Genomic DNA, 18,676 nt, shown 5'->3' on the forward strand with positions numbered 1-18,676 from the left:
GGAAGTCCCAGTTAACTGCTTTTGGAATGAAATTTGTTTGAGTTGCAATCTCTTTTCTTTCTTGAAACTTCCTAGATAATTGGGAGATTTGGTCCTTTTGCTTAAACTCTGCTAATGCTCCTGTTGTCCAGATTCCTTGGGTTACATTTCTGTGGCTGGCTTCCATCCTTCCCTTAGGCCGGCTCTAGTCCTCCAGAGGTACTCAGAACTTGATCTTTCTTTTCTAAGATAGACCCTAAAATTCAATTCACCCTTGAAGTACTTAATAAAAGGACACATTTCACTGAGTAACTTCACATAAATAACTTTTCCGAGTAACTGATTCATACCCTTATGATATCGGTTTTTTTTGTTTTTTTTTTTAAACAACCCGATTTTTCTCACAGAATACTGAAAGTATCCTTGTACGTGTGAAAATAGTAATACAATGAATGTTCAGGTAAATGAATGGTTTTTAATTTGATGTTATGTCCCAAATTTTCACATTTCCCCCACCCCCACCCCTAAAATTTAGCCATTTGCAGTGAAACTCTGTTATGCATTTTCCTGCATTCTCACACATTGTGAATGTTGGCCTGCTCTGTGCCAGGCTGTCTGCTCTATGCCCAGGGGATGGGATAGAGAAGAAGGAGCCCTTGTCCTCCAGAGACTTATAGTCTGAGGAGAATATGGATAAGGAGAAGATAGCCATTAGGACTGTCAGTCTTCTACAGCCTTCCTGGCTATAATACAGGGATTACAGAGGTAAGAGGGGCTGGTCCTTCTGAATTGAATGTCCTAGGATACTCTTTGAATTGTGGCATTTGGCTTTCTTAACAGTTGTCTAAATAGGTAGTTATATGTACCTAATAGTAAATTGAAAAGGGACACAAGAGTGTGGAATAAAAAGTTAAGTTTTCCCTGGTCCTCAGCCACTCAGTTGCTCTCCCCAGAGCAGCCACTGTTACCAGTTTTTAATGTATTTTTTCATACATTATCATGCATATTTAATGTCCCCCCCCCCCAGATTATAACTTGTACTCACCCTTGCCTTTTTCATTTAACACATGGTATCTTGAGATCATTCAATACCATTACACACAGAGATGCTTTATTCTTCTTAATGGCTGAATACTAGTCCATTACACTGGTCCTCTATTAATGAACCTTTTGGTTTCTACCGTCAACAGTGCTGCATGAACATCATTTAAGTGTGAAGGACTTAGCCGAATTATCCTACATTCCCTCAGCAACATATATAGATGCCTACTCCTCCTTATATTGTTTATTCTTCTATGTTTAAAAGTCATTTGTTTCTTTTTCTGTGAACTATTCGTGTCTTCTGTCTACTTTTCTGTTCAGTTGTTGGTTTGTTATTGGTTTTGGAAGAACTCTTTATATCGTAAAGAAATTAGCTTTTGTGATACTTATTGTAAATATTTGCCTGTTTTCTTGTAGCCTTGTTACCTCTTGTAGCCTCTGCAATCATTGTGAGCTCTCACTTTCCTACATCTCCATGTTTTCACATTACTTATCTATAGCAGCTTCCTTCCCTTATTAGTACTTCCTGTATAAGCAAATGAACTATGTATACTGGCTGTTGGAGATCTCTCTTTGCTTCTCAGTGATATTTTTTGCTTACTCCTGATTTCATATACTTGGAACCATGTATCCTTTTCACATTTACATGAAATGTTAGGGGTTTGTTAAGGCAAAACCCTAGAAGGTAATATGCTTGTCAGCCTGATACAGTGTTTGAACTCCAACCCTTACTCTGCGGTGAGCTCTGGGATCATTTTAATACATTATCTTTTGATTCAAATTTAGTTTAATGTTTTCTACTCTTAAGTGGCCTTTAACCTTAGCTGGGTTTTGGACCTCCCTCATCAGCAAAATGGGGGATATCTATATACCAGGTTGTTGTAGTGATTAAATGAGGCTGGAAACAGGGAAGAAAAAGGGGTGGAGGAGAGTTCTTAACTTTTCCTCTAACCTTCAAGTCCTGTGTTTTCTAGGTTGAGGCTTTCTGCATGGAGGTGCTGCTGTGACTCTGGGTTTCCTGGGGCAAAAAGAGCCCCAGCTACTTGGTGATATTCTGCATGGTCTTAAAATGTTCTCTGCTGTGGCTTCAGTTTTCTCAGTTGTAAACGAGGAACATTAATATGAGGATGGCAGGGCTTCCCTGATGGCACAGTGGTTGAGAGTCCGCCTGCCCATGCAGGGGACACGGCTTCGTGCCCCGGTCTGGGAGGATCCCACGTGCCCCGGAGCAGCTGGGCCCGTGAGCCATGGCCGCTAAGCCTGCGTGTCCGGAGCCTGTGCTCCACAACGGGAGAGGCCACAGCAGTGAGAGGCCCGCGTACCGCAAAAAAAAAAAAAAAAAAAAATGAGGATGGCGATAGTGTTGACTACATAGGGTTGTTTTGAGGCTTCCAACATAAAGCCCTCTACACATGGAAAGCACACCATCACCTTTGGAAAAGGGTGATGAAGTAACAGTCCTGCCTCCTTTTTTGCAGAAGCCCCTTCCTGCGTGTCTCTTGGAAGCACATCTCTGAGTGGTCCCTCCATCCACTGCCCCTCCGCTGCCGTCTGTATCGGCATCCTCCCAGGTTTGGGTGCCTACTCTGGGAGCAGCGACTCTGAGTCCAGCTCAGACAGCGAAGGCACCATCAACGCCACTGGCAAGATCGTCTCCTCCATCTTCCGAACCAACACCTTCCTCGAGGCCCCCTAGTTCCTCTGTTCTTACCGCAGGGAGCTCCTCCCCAAAAATAGACTGGACAGTTTATTCTGCCTACAGGCATTACCTCCCACAGAAAAGTCCTTTGCCTGCTCCCTGTGCACACCGTGACATTTTTAACCTCATCTAAAAATGTGCCAGAATCCACTTGTGGCCCGACTTGTGTTTGTTTTCTCTTTCTACTCCAGTATGGATGCCCAAACCTGTCCCACAGCCTCTGTCCTCACTGTTGTAGTAGGGCAGAGGTCAGGGCCCAGCAGAAATTCCACTAAGAATGCCCTGGGAAGATAGGTAACAAGCGGCTTGCAAAGGGTTTGGGTTCTGTTGCTTTCTTGTTTTTTGTTTCTTTTTTTTTTCCTTTCCCAACGCCACAAAGAAGCAAGGACAGTTATTGAACAGGTATCATTTAAAACATTCTATTCTAGACGAAGGCGCCGTTTGACTATACTGTGTTGTGGAGTGTGCAGGGGGGAGAGAAGGTCCCAGGTGATGGAATGGCGCACTGCCCTGGAACTAACCTATTCTTGATGTTGTGTGACTAAGTAAAGGTTCTAAACTACATCTGCAGGGGGTGTCACTTAACACTCATGGTTCATTGTGAAGTTTTCCCTTACCCTTGGCTATTCCATCTCCCTCCACCTAATCCCATTTAAGACTCTAAACCTTAGAGAAACAAACATAGGCCTTATTTTGTTGTAGCCAGAGATCAGAAGTGCTGGTAGGTGTGTGGATGAGGTGACTTATTTCTGGCAGCTCCTGGAATTCTAATATGGCAAGCCAGGGGGACCCACCTGCATATTCTGGCTCTAACCTGTTGAGGCCCCTCTCTGTTGGCTACATTTCTAGTTGTGGCCTCTAACTATGGAAGCTGTTTCTAGACTAAAGGTGCTACGCTTGTCCTTTCCTCTGCTTTGACCTGCTGCCCTTCCTGCTCTTCCCTTCCCATACAGAGCAGCCAAGACCCAGACATGCTGCTCCACCTCCATCCCCTAAAGGGAGGCAGGGAAGGGCAGGGGGAGACAAGGTGTGGAGGCCCTGAGGACAGAGGTAGGCCATGAGCTTTTAACAACAACAAAAAGCTGTAGGCTCCCCTGCTTCAGAAGAGTGAGCCTGTACGGTTCTTTCTTCCGCTGGGTTCCTACGTCAATTGTTTCTACTTCCTTGGGTGTGAGACGGAGAGACACACACAGAATGTGTTGACACTGTGATGCTGGCAGGCAGAGAAGCTACTCAGTTTTAACGTGGGCACAGAGGCCCCTGGATCTCCTCCAAACCCACTCCTTTTCCCTCCCAAAGCAGTGACACTCTGGTGCCCGCTGGCAGATGGTGACTTCCCTTCACCCATAACCGATGGCTTGTGAATTCTTTTTCCTTTTCAGAGCTACTCTGTGCTAATTGTTCCTGACTGTCAGTACAGGCACATCAGCTCCATCCTTACAAACAAGACGTTGAGGTAAAACTGTGTAGGCACCTTCTGCTCCTCTGCTTCGTTGTTCTGCAATTGTGCTGTTGCTATTACAGCCCGTACCCAGAGCAACGTCAGATCATTTCAGGAGGCAGACCGAGGAACCAAAGTCACCATCTTTATGTGGTTTGACTTTTGGGTTTCTTTTGGCCGCACCATACAGCATGCGGGATCTTAGTTCCCTGACCCCAGGGATCGAACTCATGCCCCCTGCAGTGGGAGCGCAGAGTCTTAACAACTGGACCGCCAGGGAAGTCGCTGGTTTGACTTTTAAGAGGCCATTACTATACCTCATTGCCTCTGTCGATGTTGGGAGAAGTTGACAAAGGGTTGCAGGGATTAAAAACCTATATTAATTTGAAAGCTAATAAACCTGTCAGAGAATAAGATCTTGCTTTTCTTATACGGGATCTTGTGCTCCCACCTCCGTCCCCATCTACTGTAACAGCTAGATTGTGTCAAGGAGGTTGAGACTCATCAGACTGAGATTTCTGCTCTTGGTATCTCAGAAAAAGTTGAGAATCACCAGTGATCATTTCATCTTTCACCGTACCTGTTAGCAGAGAGCCCTAGAGCTGAGGCACAGGTTCTGTAGAAACCATGAACAGCAAAGCAGGTCTCCCAGTGGAGGAAGTCTGGTCTCCCAGTAGAAGAAGTCACCTTGGAAAACATCTAGTGTAGACTGTGTGTTTCAAACCCAAAGAAGAATAGGAAAACCTGGGATGGAAGGAAACACTGCTTTAAATCACAAGATGCAGCTCTCCTGCCTTAATAGATAATTGGGATTTTATAACTAGGTAATAAGGGATAAAAACAAGGTTTGGGGTGGTTTCTTAAAACCTGCTTGCGTTGTCCTGAGTGGTAGTCTTCTTACAACTTTGAACCATGTGAGGGAGAAAGCTTGTCTCTGAGGAATCCTATTGCCAGCTCTATCTGGATTATCTAGCTTGTGTCATACCACGGCCTCTCTCTCAAGCACTTCCTGCTAGCATCTACCTTTGGCCCTGTCACCCACCTGGGTGGGGAGGAAGGGAGCATGAAATCCACAGCATCTGTTTTTCCATCTATAAAAAGCAGGGAGGGCAATGTGACTGGACCCACAGAGCTGGCTGGTGACCTGTTTATGTCTGCCTTCCCTGGGCCCAGACCCAGGAGGAGAGAAAGCTGGCTTCTCAAACACGGAGTTGGGAAGGCATTCTAGACTTTTTCAGGAGCATTCTAGACTGAAAGCCCCTAACTAGGAGTGGTTTAGGCTAGTCTCTTGGGTCCTCATTTCTTTCTATCTCGTGGGTTCTTCCCTTCTGGCTACCTCTCAGGAATCTCAACTCGGTTCCCCCTTCTGTGGCTACACCACAGTGGCTATGAGCTTGGAGCCAGACATTTACTAGCTGGATCACTTGGGCAAAGTCCTTAACCTCTCCAGGCCTCTGTTTCCTCCTCAGTAGATAGGAATCAGGACACCAACTTCCTAGTGAGGGTGAAAGAGGATCTATAAGAGCTACTTGATGTGGTATCTGATGCTCAGAAAATGGTAACCATCCTCATTAGTACTGTTACCCTCAGCCTCCCCCATTTCTGGGTAGATCATCTAGAGCTTCTGTGGTGTTTATGGCAGGTTTATCCATCCTACTGGCATTTCTCAGTTGCAGGTAGAACACTGACATGATGACGGGTTGGATCTGGTCATCAGAGCTCCAACCACCAGCTTCTGCTGTGTGCTTCCCTCTTAGCTAAATGTTAATTGCTCAGGCACACCCAGTTCCTTGGCTCGGGTGTCCTAACCGTGGGTATGTAGCTCAGCTGTCGTCTTAAGCCCCTCCAGAAAAACAAAAAGGAGAGAGAGCTCAGCGGCAGTGCACCATCACTTGGACTTGGATCTTTCTTGATTTCTTGGCGTGCCCAGCCCACTTACACGTAACAGTATGGAATGCAAGTTCTGCTTGGTGGGAGGCTAGATCTTGGCAACACTTTCATAGTGTTGAACACAAGAAGCCAGTTGCCCATTTATGCCTTAGTGATGCTGGCAAGGGCTGATATTTTGCTCCCTTACCTGCTGGAGCAATGGTTTAGGGAAAGAGGGAGCGTCATAGCACTAATAGGCAGAAGGTGGCCCAGCATCAGTTTCACAGAGCCGTGGGCAGCACAACCCAGAGACAACCTGCACTGTGAGCTTTAGCCATCAGCTGGGCATCTACCTCACTGTTTCAGACATGGTCATGCACATCATTATCCCTTATGTCGGTTTGTTTATCGGTGAGCATTTACTGAGGGCCCACTATGGACGAGCCAGGCACTGTTTGAGATGTTTGCAGACTGTAGTGTCTTTCATCCTGAAAAAAAGTCCTGTGAAACAGCCCTTCTCTACATTTTATAGAGGAAACCGAAATTCACAGTGATTCACTGACTTGCCCAAGGTCACACAGGTAAGTATCAGAACCAGAATTTTAATTTGAGCCTTTATTTCTAAGTCGGGTTTTCTGTGGTTTCAATGAAACTTTAAAACAAATGCCGGTGCCCACGCCTCAGTGGAGGTGATTCACGGGTAAAGGAGCCTTTTAGTCAGATTTCCGAGTTCACTTTTCATCCCACTGTCCATGTGCAAGAACCAAATAGCAGCGCCAAGGCTTGGTTTGTTTTTATTGAAATACAGTCGACATACAACGTTAGTCTCAGGTGACAACGTAATTATTAAATAATTGTATATATGGTGAAATGATCCATCACCACACATAGTTACCAAAACATTTTTCTTATGAAAATTTTTGAGATCTACTCAGCAACTTTCAAATACACAATCTGCTATTATTAACTGTAGTCACCATGCTGCACATTACATCCCCAGGATTTAACTTATCTTGGTTTGTTTTTTAAGTGGTGGTTTGCCTGGTCAGGAGTTCAGGACATTCCTTTCCCTGGTGAACTCAAACCAGCTGGGAGTAGAAGGCTTGTTTGACTGATCCACCCAACCTCAGGCAGAGAAGGGGGAAGAAAGATGGCTGGGTCTGCTCCCTCATGCAGCTGTGAAGTGGGGGCTGCCGGCACCACACTGAGGTAGGTGGTCCATAGGAGTTGGAGCATTTATGATGGGCCCTGCTGCAAGGCAGGGAGTCTACCTTAACCCGGCCCAGTAGATGTCAGTCTCCATAGCTTCACCAATCTGGTAAATTATTCCCATGGGGGGGTGTAAGGGAGAGGTCTGCATCAGGTGTCGCCCCAATACACCCATCCCCTGAGGGGCTAAGGAGGGGATGTGGGGCTGGGAGGAGAAGGCTGTTCCACTATAGAGGCCTCTGGTCGATCAGAACTTGACAGATTCCCCCAGGCTGAGTTGGATACAAACTTCCCTGGATCTGACATCCAGCTAGACACTTCAGCTACGAAACGGGAGGGTAAAGGAAGCAGTCACGTGTTATTTCAACCATCATGCAGTCTTGCAGCTATCCTGAGCAAGGGCTGGGTGTGAACCAGAGGAGGCAGACGCGCTGGTCCTGGGTTTCTACCCACAGTGCCAAGCTGGCCTCTGGGCTTCTGTGCTGTGATTTCCCAAAGGTCCCTGAGGAAATCACGGCTCCCTGCAGTCCTGCAGCCCTCTCAGGAGAAGTGAAGGTGTCCCTCGAGGATATTTCAGCTGGCTTTTGGTGGCCACGGAATCAGAAGAGGATTGGAAGCCTAGGATACAGATGTCCCTCGCTTGCTCCCACCAGATAAACACCGACTCCTGAGCTTACCAGGCACCTGGAGCTAGGAACTTCCCTGGCGCACCAGCCAGGTCTAGCAGACCACTGGTAAGAATTGCTGACCTGGGAGAGTAGGTCGAGATGTCTGACTGCCCAGTTTCATTGGAGGGGAAGGACAAAGTCAGCAGCAGGTTGAGCAGAAGACTCCCCCATAGTCACGGGAAGACATTCAGTGCAGTGGAACAAGTGTGGGCTCTGTGGAGTTGGCCAGACATGGAGCTGAGTTCTGGCTCTGCCTCTAATAGATTCAGTTAGCCTCTCTGCTTGTTTCCTCATCTCTGAAATGGTCACAGGCAGGGGCTGGTGGAAAGGTTCAAGATTATGCCTGTAATGTGCTTATTAATATGAATGTGAGTTGTTGGTTGCACATGAGCCTGTGGCAAAGGGGCTGACTGGAGCTCTAAGGAGGAAGTAGACAAAAGAGAAAGATGTGTTCTTTGGAGGAGAGAAGGGAACAGGCCAGACGGCTGGGGTTTCAGAGATGCGTCACCTAGCTGGTTTCGTGAGGTTGGGCCCAAGCCCAGGGTGGGGTGTGTGATAGAAACCAACGGCTGCTGCAGCAGGGACAGAAGCAGCCCTGTTTAGCATCCTAAAGCCAAAGAGGCTTTCACATGCTGCAGACCACAGGGTGTACTCCAGTGCCTGAGAGACCTGCAGGAGGAGCACATGGGTGGCAGCGACTGCCACTGCTGTGGTGGAGTGGGGTACATAAGACAGCGTGGACCACGAGGAAGAAGGGTGGGGCACCGTGTGCTGTTGGCTGGGCCAGCATGGGCTCTGCTGGGGCCTAGAAGGCTGGGGAGGGACCGTGCATTTCATTGCCCCACAGATATTTATTGAGCAAGTATGATGTGCCAAATTCTGTGCCAGTTTAACAGCTGCATTACTGTTTGTGTGGAATGCATGTCCCCAAGTAGAAGTGATTATACCAATTTCACAGGCTTGCTGGGGGGAAGGGGTTTTCATGTTTCCTTTCCCAGATCAGTGAGCCCATCAGGTCCCAGCTGAGGAAGGAGCTGACACAGGGACATCTGAAACTTCTTTATTACCCTGAGTATAACAAGTAGAACACGATCACAGTATTAAAAAACAGAGTAGGAATTAGGTGCAGGCTACCACACAGCATGCACCAGGGGGACACATTCCTTTGAGTCTGCAGCTAGTTACTTGGAAAAAGCCAGTTATGATTGTAAAAATTTTATTCTCTTTAATAACAATTCCACTAAAATTATACAAAGTACATTCAATACTTAAGAGTGGCAAGGGTGGGGAGAGGAGGAGAGGAAGCCGGTTTGGCCTGGAAGTATCATCAATCGACTCCAATAAAGGAAGCCCAGCTGGGCTGCAGGAAGTTGGGGGTGTGGAGGTCCAGTTGTAGAAAATAAAAATGTGGATCAGTTTAAAAGAAAAAAAAAAAAGGCCACCCACAAGGAAGCAGGGTGAGCGTGCATGTTCCTGGGGAGGGTGGGAGGCCCAGCCGGCATGCTGCTGCTGGGTGGGGGCTGGCACTCAGGCAGGCTCCGAGTTGGTGGGGGGCAGGTTTTTATGCTTGAAATACTGAACAACTTGTTGGGGCAGCTCTGCCAGCACAGCTTTCGCCAAGGTCTCTTTTGCCGCCTGCAGGGTAGGGTGGAGAGAGGAGAGAGAAAGGATCACTGGATGAAGTGGTGAGGGGCACCATGCCCAGGGAGCTGGTATAGAAGGTGTCCCTGGAGGACAAAACCAGAGCAGAGGACCAGAGCTGTCTAAAACTAGCGTTCCTCAGCCCAGCCCAGGCCTGAAATCCCACCCTTAGCAGTGCTCTCCTTCACATTAAGTGCAGCTCTTACCTGAGCACTCGAGGTGCCTAGGAGTAACGTTTCAGGATGAATCTGTCTATGGGAGGCTTTTGGGGGAAAGAGATGGTGGAGGTGAGCTGCACGGCCTACTCATCCGGCAAACATTTCCTGAGCACCTTCTTGGCTGGTATTAAGGGGTTGTGACTATCTGATTCACTGCTCGGCACCCAGTCACAGGCTGGGCACACCAGGAGCTCGTTCAGTGTCCATGCAGTGCCTGGGTGGCCAACACCCAGCATTTGTCCTCAGGAAGCTCACGTTCGAGAGGAAGGAACTGAACTAGCTCCGGCAAACCCAGAGGGTACTGGGCAGAGATGTGAGCACCAGTGGTTACAAATCGGAGTGGCCAGTTCTTGCTGGGACTGGCTCCCAGGACCTGAGCCACAGCACCCTGAGGCTTACAGCTGAGGCAGCCGAGGCCAGGAGGAAAGGTCACGGACTTGCCCGAGGCTATACAGTGTGCCTCTGGTCAAATGAAAGCTAGGCGCCAGGCTGGCATCTGACAGACTGATCCCTCTGGGGCTGCCTGCGGGCCCAGCTGCAAGGACAGCAACCAGGGAGCTAATGCCAGCCTCCTTGTAAGCAGACCTGGGTCACCTGCAGATAGGACCAGAGCCACCTCCAGGAGCAAGGGAGGCCACCAGTTCCTCCTAGAGCGGCCCTCAGGGAGAGGAGGCCATCCTAAGATGGGCCCTGTTTTCCACCTGAAGAGAGGCGGCTGGCGAGGTTTGATTTCCTGGAAAGCCCCTCACGCCTCTGGGCCTTACTCTCATCTCTTTCTACTGGAGTGCTTTCCCCCGCATGGATGACGCCGACTTCTGATTCAGGTTTAGAGGGCAGGTCCTCCGGGAACCCCTGTCCTGGAGCCCCAGTCTGGACTGGGCACTACTCCCTTGAGTTCTGTCAGCTTGCTGAAGCAAGTGCTCATGCAACTGTCATATGGCCTCACCTGGGGGCAGGGCCTTGCATGGTGCCAGGCGGGTAGTAGGCTCTCAGGAGGTACGTAGTCAACAGAGCTGAGGGTAGAGGAGCCTAGGATTGGGCAGACAATCCCAGCGCCTTCATTCTGGATTATTAACTATGGTTGCTGGGGTCCTGTAACCGCCTCCTCCCCAGCCCGGGCCCACACTCACGTTGCGGAATTCTCGAAAGGGCACGAACTGCACGATATCGCGAGCTGCCTCCTCCCCTGTGTGGGAGCGCAGCGTGCGGTTGTCCCCGTCCAGGAACTCCATGGCAGCGAAGTCGGCGTTACCCACGCCCACGATGATGATGGACATGGGCAGCTTGGAGGCCTGCACCACGGCGTGCCGCGTCTCCTCCATGTCGCTGATGACACCGTCCGTGATGATAAGGAGGATGAAGTATTGCTGTGGAGGGGGTCAACAGGCGCTCAGCACAGCCCTCGGCCCCTGGCCACCCTTCCCCTCCGTCCTTTCCCAATCTCCCCAAACCCTCTGACCCCTGGGAGGAAGGTGGCTCGTCTCCCCGAGCTGTTGCTGAACCCTAGCCACCTCCCTAGGCAGCCACCTTTCAGTGCTTGGGCCCTGTAGGCCTCTCCTCCGTCACAGCTGGAAGCACAAACTGCTCTCTTCCTCCTGCCCTGTGTAATGTCAGACTCCCCAGCTTGGGGGTTTGAGAGCCCCAGACTCCAGGCCTGGCTCTGACAGTGGCTACACAGTGGGACTCTGGGCAACTGACTCAACTCGCCGTGCCTCAGTTCCTTCGTCTGCAAAGTGGGAATTCCTGCACCTCTCAGAGAGACCACGCTGGCTCGGTAATCGACAGCTGCATCTGTGGCAGAGTGAGGCCCACGGCTGGTGAGGAATATGCATTCTGGCTTGTGGACTCTGGGAGCAGCCTCCCCTTCTCTGCTCCACCTTCACGTGAACACCTGTGATGCTGCTCGTTCCCCATTACCACAGCCGGCCTCAGAGACCCCTTGCAGGAGCTAAGCAGATCATCTAGGTCAGTGCTTCTGGGATTGTGGGACTCTGCTGGCAACAAGCAGACCTGGAGGCACACCCCAGACACAGCATCAGTCACAGTGGAAAGGGTATTGGTTTTTTTTTTTTTTTTAAAGAAGATGTTGGGGCTAGGAGTTTATTTACTTATTTATTTTTGCTGTGTTGGGTCTTCGTTTCTGTGCGAGAGCTTTCTCTAGTTGCAGCGAGCGGGGGCCACTCTTCATCGCGGTGCGCGGGCCTCTCACTGTCGCGGCCTCTCTTGTTGCAGAGCACAGGCTCCAGATGCGCAAGTTCAGTAATTGTGGCTCACGGGCCCAGCTGCTCCATGGCATGTGGGGTCTTCCCGGACCAGGGCTCGAACCCGTGTCCCCTGCATTAGCAGGCAGATTCTCAAACACTACGCCACCAGGGAAGCCCAGGGTATTGGTTTTGCAGTGGTCTTTGAATTCTACAAACTGCACCCAGGAGGCAGTCTCAGTTTGGTGCTTATGTGTCCCTCTTGCTAACCTTCCTTATTAAAAAAAGAGAGAAAAGGCAGGAAGCTCAGAGCTCCAGGGACAGCAGTCTCTAGGTAGACTTTGACACCACTCTGCAGCCTGGTGTATTTATTTTTACTGTTACTCTCTATGGCAAGTGGTAAGTAACTTTTCCCTTAGAGTGGGTTATAGTTTCTTTATAAAATTATTTACATGAAAAAAATATGAATAATTAGTGTAGGTGACAGGTGGCCATATCATAGACTGGAGGTGGGGAGTGAGTGAATGAAGTTCAGGAAATCTCACTGGATGATCTCACTGGAAGCCCCAGCATTCCTAGCTGCCTAAGACCTCATTTTCAACTCGGCTCTGTGCTTAGCATCCTCTGGCCCCTTTTGGGGAACTCAGTTTTCCCCATACATAAGATGAACAGAAAAGCCCTTGTGGCCCTAATGTTCTCTGTTTGGGGCTTCTGCCTTCTCTTCTGACCCTTCTGATTCTCAGGAGAGGAAACGGGGACCCAGACTAGTCAAGGTCATGGAGCTAAAAAGGGCAGAACCAAGCTAGCCCCCAAGTCATCATTTGGCCACCTTCTCACCCAGCAAAGCCATTTGCTCCCTGGGAAACATACAGAGACCACATGTTCAGCCATCGAGGATGCCTAGCTCTCCTGCCTATCCCCCAAGCACAACCTGAAAGGAATGAACCATGTGGAGGTACGAATGCCACCATCCTAACCCCCAACCCTCGACAGCAGTAGTCCAACTCCTCCTGAACAGTACCTTTAAGAGGCCGAAAGCTTGGCTGGGGATGGATACCTGTTGCTATGGAGATGGCAGCCCGAATTCCTGTAGTGGAGGGCTGCTGCTGCCAGTCCCCATTCCTGGGGTTGAGGGGCACCTCATAAGCTCATCCAGACCCTTGTCCCCTCATAGCCCACCATCATTCTAGCCAGCACCCCTTCCTTAAGTGGCCCTCTAACCCCACTTCCATCCCACCAAAAATAGTCCATGGCAGTATTTCTGGGGCACCTAGGCTGGCAGGAGGGAAGAAGGCATTGAGAGGCCTAGCAATGAGGACAGAAAAGAATACTTGGCCTTGGGTGACAGGCCTCACCACTCGGGGTGGGACTGGTCTCCAAGCCCCCTCCAGCTCCGATGGCTGTCTCCCACCCTCCTCCCCACATGGCCCTCTTGGCTCTCCCTTTCCACCAGCCACGTGTCTACATTAGGAGACTTGGAGCACGCAGGCCGAGGCCTCCCTCACAGCCTTGGAGCCTTCTTCCCCACGGCCTGGGTTCCTGCAGAACAGTAGGCACCAACTGAAAAGGTGAGTCACGGTGGTGGTGACTACACATGCTCCGTGTCATCCTCATGCTGGGATTCTCCTTTTGGAGGTTGGGGAGACAGGCTTAGGCTGAGAGAGGTTCAGTGACTTGCTTAAGGACTCACAGCCAGGAATGGCACAGCTGAGATTCAAGCCCAAGCCTTAACTCCAAAGTTAGGGCTCTTTCCACAATGGCAGCAGTGGCCAGTAGCTGTCTCTCCAATAGTGGGGCCTGGCAGGGAGAAGCGAAGTGCCACTGACAAGTCCTAGGCTTCATGCCCATCCCAGGCAAAAATGAGGTTGTCCAGTAGCCTCTAAGGTCTACTGCAACCCTAGGGGTCCATGATCCCATCCCCAAGACAGAGGGGAGGTGGCGGTGGGGGGGGGGGGCTGTGGAAGGGGAGAAAAGGGTGGAATCAGGCAGGAGGAGGTGGGAAGAGCCTCTGCTGTCCCCATGCATAGTCCTGGTCTACCCTACCCCAAGCTTTCCCACCTCCATGCCTTTCCTGGTTTACTTTCTTCTGCCTGGCGTACCCTCCCCAGCCACAGCTCCAAGACCTCTCTGAGCGTCTACTCCTCCATCCCGAGTGGATGTGAGGGCTCCCCCAAGCCCTGAGCTCTGCTTTCGCTGCCAGCGATTACCCCTTGGGGCAGGCTTCTCTGGATACTCCTCTCCCCCCATGCCCTTAGAGCTCCTCAGGGCAGCCCCTCCCCTCACACCTCTGCATCTCAGGGGCCTGGCACCCTGTGCGGGCTCCATAAACACAGCCAACTGCTGCCAGGTCGAACCCAAACCCCAAACTTCCAACACATTTCAAGGACAGAGTATCTCTAGCATTTACCCAAGAGGTTCTTCAGGCTTCTAGGGCTGTAAATAGCCACTTCCCCTAATGCATTTAACATGTGATTTGATTTATAAGAAACTGACTTGACCACAACAGTTCCAGGCAGAGTCCGGGGAAGCTGCACTCATCCCTAGCTTATTTCTGAGAAGTTGGCTGCTGAGGGCCTTGGGGAGTGGAGGGAAATTTCCAGGGTGCTGGCTGCTTCCCAGTTCCCCCTCCACTATGGCACCAGGTGCCTACGTAGCCAACTATCAATGGGCCATGGATGGGAAGGCCCAAGTCACATGGGTCAGAGCAGAGGGAAGGATGAGGCCCCACACTAGGAGTCCCCTGGTACCACCCAACCTCTTAATACCTTTCAGTGACTCCCCACTGCCCTTAAGAGAAAATCCAGATTCCTTACTGGCTTCAAAGGCATTTGTGGGAGCTGGCCTACCTTCTCAACCTCATCCACCCCCACCCACCACTCTTACATCACACTCCTTCCCTTAGTTACACCACACACCATGCCTCCAAGCCTTTGCCTATGCTGTTCGCTCTGCCCGGGACACTCCACACATGCACACGCACACACATACACATCCTTTATGAGACTAACTCTTAAGCATCCTCCAAGTCTCAGCTTGGACATCACTTTTCCAGGAAGCCTGCCCTGAGCCCTCTGTCGGGTTAGATGCCACCTTCATAATCCTATAATTCTGTCATCACAGTTTTAATTGGCTGGCATCACAGCTGCTGTTCCTGGCCTGGCTCCCCACAAGACCACAGGTCCTGGAAGGGCAGAGGCTCTGGCTTGCGCATCATGGTCTCCCCAGTGCCGCAGAGAAACATACGCGGTAGAGATGAGCTGCGTGAATGAATGGGAGAACACAGGCCTGCCTAGAGAGATGCTTCCACCATCTGCTCTTGATTTCCTGTGCGTGGGTGTGCATGCATGCTCGTGTGTGGTGGACAGGGAGGATGAAGCCACACAAGCAGCTGTATGAAAGCATCAGGTAATGCACAAATTATTTCCTTTTGCCTTAGGCCTACATGGGCTCAGCATCACCAAATGCCGGCCCAAGAGGTGTCCTAAGAAGATTCATCCGCTCACGTTTATTAGGTGCTATTGTGTGCCAGGCGCTGTGCTGAGCAATTTGGATGCCGAGCTGGTTGAATCCTTGCAATGCTTCTATTAGGCAGGTACTGTTCCATCATCCTCATTGTACAGGTGAGAAAACTGAAGTTCAGAGAGCTTAATAAGCAACCTGCTCTGGGTCACACAGTCAGGAAGTGCGGGAGCTGGGGTCTGAACCAGGTCGATGGGCCTCCAAACCTTGAGGCATCCCCACCTTCAGTGCACGGTGAGATGGACGGAGTAAAGGCAGGAGGTAGAGAATTATCTGTATCTTCTTGGACATCAGAGTAGGAGAGGCTAGTAGAGACCCCTGGCTCGCCTCCTGCAGCCCAGAGATGCTGGCCGAAAGTCACACAGCTGGGGTGGGTAACAGCGCTTCCCCGGTGTGAGGGAGCCAGGGAAGGCTGCCTCCTCAGGTTGGGAGGACCTGGTCATGACGAAAGCGGCTGGGGTACTGTGAGGATTAGGACTTGTTCACAGAAAGGGCCCAGTTCTTCCCTCTAGAGGGCCCTCAGCAGCTGTTCCCCAGAATGCAAAGACACCTTCCTGGTGGTCCCCAGGGCCCAAGCCCCTCCCCTAGGATCCAGCAGACACAGGCCCCTTCTCCCCAGGACCTCATCTCCTGCCCAGTCCTGCCCCTGCCTGGCAGGTGAAAGAGCCTGAGAGGAACACTGGCCTTCATTCCTGCTCCGCCCCTTTTTTTTCCCTTAAACAAGAATGCAGGCCTTTCTTCCCTCCCTCTGAAAGCTGGTTCAGGCAGATAAGTCTGGGCGGGACAATGGCCTGGCTGGCTTAGGCATCCAAAGGGTGTGCAAGCTGAGGGGCTACCCCTCACTCTGCCCCCTCCATCCAGCTCTAGCCCAGCACCCCAGGAATTTAAAAACACCACTCCCAGGTCCTCCCCACTTGTCCCAGTTCATAAAGGAAATAGGCTCAGGGCAGGAAGGGACTTGTCTCAGGCCCTCAGCTGCCATCACCAAGACCAGGACTAGAGCAAGTCACACTCCCTGAAGCAGAAACGACCAGGACCATCTTCAGTCTGACATCGTGCACTGACCTCCATCACTAGCATCTGCCATCCCCTCTGCCTGGGGGGCGCTTCCCAGAATGCTCTGCCACCTGTCCTTCCTCATCCTCAGGTCTCTTTGGGTGCCAGCTGTTGTGTTATCACATTTAATCCTAACACCACCTCCTTAAGGTAGGTCCTATTAGTATTCCTATGGTACAAACAAGGCTCAGAGAGGGTAAGTTTACCCAGGTCACCCAGTGAGGGATGGGCAGGGGCTGGATTCAAACCCTGGCAGGCTGACCCCAGGACCCCCTTTCCCACAGACCCTCTGCCGCCTCCCAGACAGACCACACATACTGCTGTCCTGCCCTCCCCAGGCTGGCCCTGGTGTCCTCCTCTCTTTCTCATAACCTCCCCTTCTTTTATCTTTGCCTCCATCTTCGGGAAGGCAACCTCTACCTCAGTGACTGAGCAGGTGCCTCCCTCCTCTGGGCAGTCCCAATGGGACCAGGTTCCTTTCCTTCTGAGAGAGGCCCTGGCTGAGTCACCTCTTCCCAGCTCCTCGCACAGTGCACAGCACACAAAAGGGGCCAACTTAAATCCATCCGTTCCCAGAACACGAGCGTCTGCCACAGCATGGGCCACCAAGTAGATGACGGACAACACTGTGGGGCTGAGAGGCCAACCAGGGAGACACCCAGTAGACAGAAACGTGGAGTATGTGAAGGAGATGTTGCCACCGTCATCAGAGTCCAGACGGGAATAAACAGAGAAGGCAGGAGATAGGTTTCAGGTGGGTGGGCAAGGAAGGCTGCAGGGAGGTGGCGTTTGAGGGACACTGAGGGATGGGACAGAGCAAGCCAGGGAGAGAGGAGAAGAACCTCCAAGCAGAAGAGACGGCAGAACAAAGGATCTGCTGGGAGACAAGCTTGGTGTCTTTGAGGAATGGGAACAAGGTCAGTGGTGGAATGGTCACAAGTAAAGGAAGGGGTGTGGGGTTGCGGGAAGGAGAGGCCAGGAGGGGGTAGGATCTGATGTGCACAGTTAAAGGACCCTCTAGCAGGAGCATGGATAGGAGGGGCAAGAGGGGTGAGGGGACGGCCGTGGTGTCCAATGAGAGATGACAGTGGCCGTGGTAATGGGGAAGCGAGCGAGTTGAGGATAGTATTTTGGAGGCAGAGTGAAAAGGACAGTCAGGAAAGGACTTCAGCACTTGTGCAGCAACCCTTTCCTTCCAGGGGAGGAGGAAGCCCACACAGGGGCAGAGGCTGTGGCGGTGGCTCGGGGGCCTGGTCAGGTGGGAGTTGGACCCACGTCCCAGCCCGGGCTCCACCACCCTAGGGCCGGGTGCTGGGTTCCCAGACTTGGCTCAGCTCCTCGGGGCCGTAGCCCTGGGGCAGGGGCTGGTGGATGGCAGGCGAGGTGGGCAAGGTGACCCTTGGTGACTCCAGCACTGGGCCTGGAGCTAGGTGCAGGGAGAGGACCTGGGATGCAGCTGCCCAGGATGGCCGTTTGCCATATATTCCAGATGCCACACAGCAGCCCTGGCAGCCTCAGGCTTGACCCTCGTCACTGAGCGCCGGACCCGGGCCAGACGGTTCCAAACCCTTCAGCGTGAGGTGGCGGCTGCTCTAATGGGAACTGGGTGGCCCAGAGGGTCAGCCTGAGGGCTGCAGGGACTACAGTCTCCGGGTTTCCCTCTGCCTGGAGGCACTTCCCATTAATCACAGCCCCTATTTCCTACTAAGCACCGAACGGATGGAATTGCTGTCTGTCCTGGAGTCTGTGCTCCAGGAATCCAGAACCAGTCAAGTTGAGCTGCTTTCAACCCCCTTCCCATCCCTGCTAGTAAACTAAGGTGGAGAGGCCGGGGCTCACCTCGGATTTTAGAACAAGGGGAGGAAGAACATCCAGCTCGCCAGCCAGCCCCACGGGTGGGTAGGGTAGGAAGGACAGACCTCCATCTGGCAGGGAAGGCCCAGCCTGTGCCAGCCCTATCCTGCACGTCCACGCCAGTGATCACCTACTCACCATGGCTGTCTGCTGCTGCGTGGCTTGGGCCGCAAACCGGGCCACGTGGTTGACGATAGGAGAGAAATTGGTGGGACCGTAGAAGCGGATGTGGGGCAGGCAAGCCGAATATGCCTGGGCGATGCCGTCCACGCCTGCCTCGG

At 51.6% G+C, this 18,676-nt stretch overlaps 2 protein-coding genes across 12 annotated transcripts in view; one reads left to right on the forward strand and one right to left on the reverse strand.

Moving 5' to 3' along the window:
• Positions 1–2,869, forward strand: part of PSME3IP1 (proteasome activator subunit 3 interacting protein 1) — a 41,588-nt gene extending 38,719 nt beyond the window's left edge. For all 8 annotated transcript variants that reach the window (XM_033418994.2, XM_033418996.2, XM_033418993.2 and 5 more), the window contains one exon: positions 2,499–2,869. In XM_033418994.2, the coding sequence (XP_033274885.1) occupies positions 2,499–2,716 (218 nt within the window). In that variant the 3' untranslated portion in view covers positions 2,717–2,869. The remainder of the gene's footprint in view (positions 1–2,498) is intronic.
• Positions 2,870–8,950: 6,081 nt separating this feature from the next.
• Positions 8,951–18,676, reverse strand: part of CPNE2 (copine 2) — a 52,512-nt gene continuing 42,786 nt past the window's right edge. For 2 of the 4 annotated variants that reach the window (XM_049703797.1, XM_033418991.2), the window contains 3 exons: positions 18,534–18,667; positions 10,896–11,132; positions 8,951–9,541 (listed from right to left, as the gene is read on the reverse strand). In XM_049703797.1, the coding sequence (XP_049559754.1) occupies positions 9,434–9,541; positions 10,896–11,132; positions 18,534–18,667 (479 nt within the window). In that variant the 3' untranslated portion in view covers positions 8,951–9,433. Of the gene's footprint in view, positions 9,542–10,895; positions 12,100–18,533; positions 18,668–18,676 lie in introns of those variants that run through there. The other 2 variants (XR_007474437.1, XM_049703798.1) reach the window with 2 other exon arrangements.

This window comes from Orcinus orca, chromosome 20 (assembly GCF_937001465.1).
Source record: "Orcinus orca chromosome 20, mOrcOrc1.1, whole genome shotgun sequence".
Taxonomy (NCBI): domain Eukaryota; kingdom Metazoa; phylum Chordata; class Mammalia; order Artiodactyla; family Delphinidae; genus Orcinus; species Orcinus orca.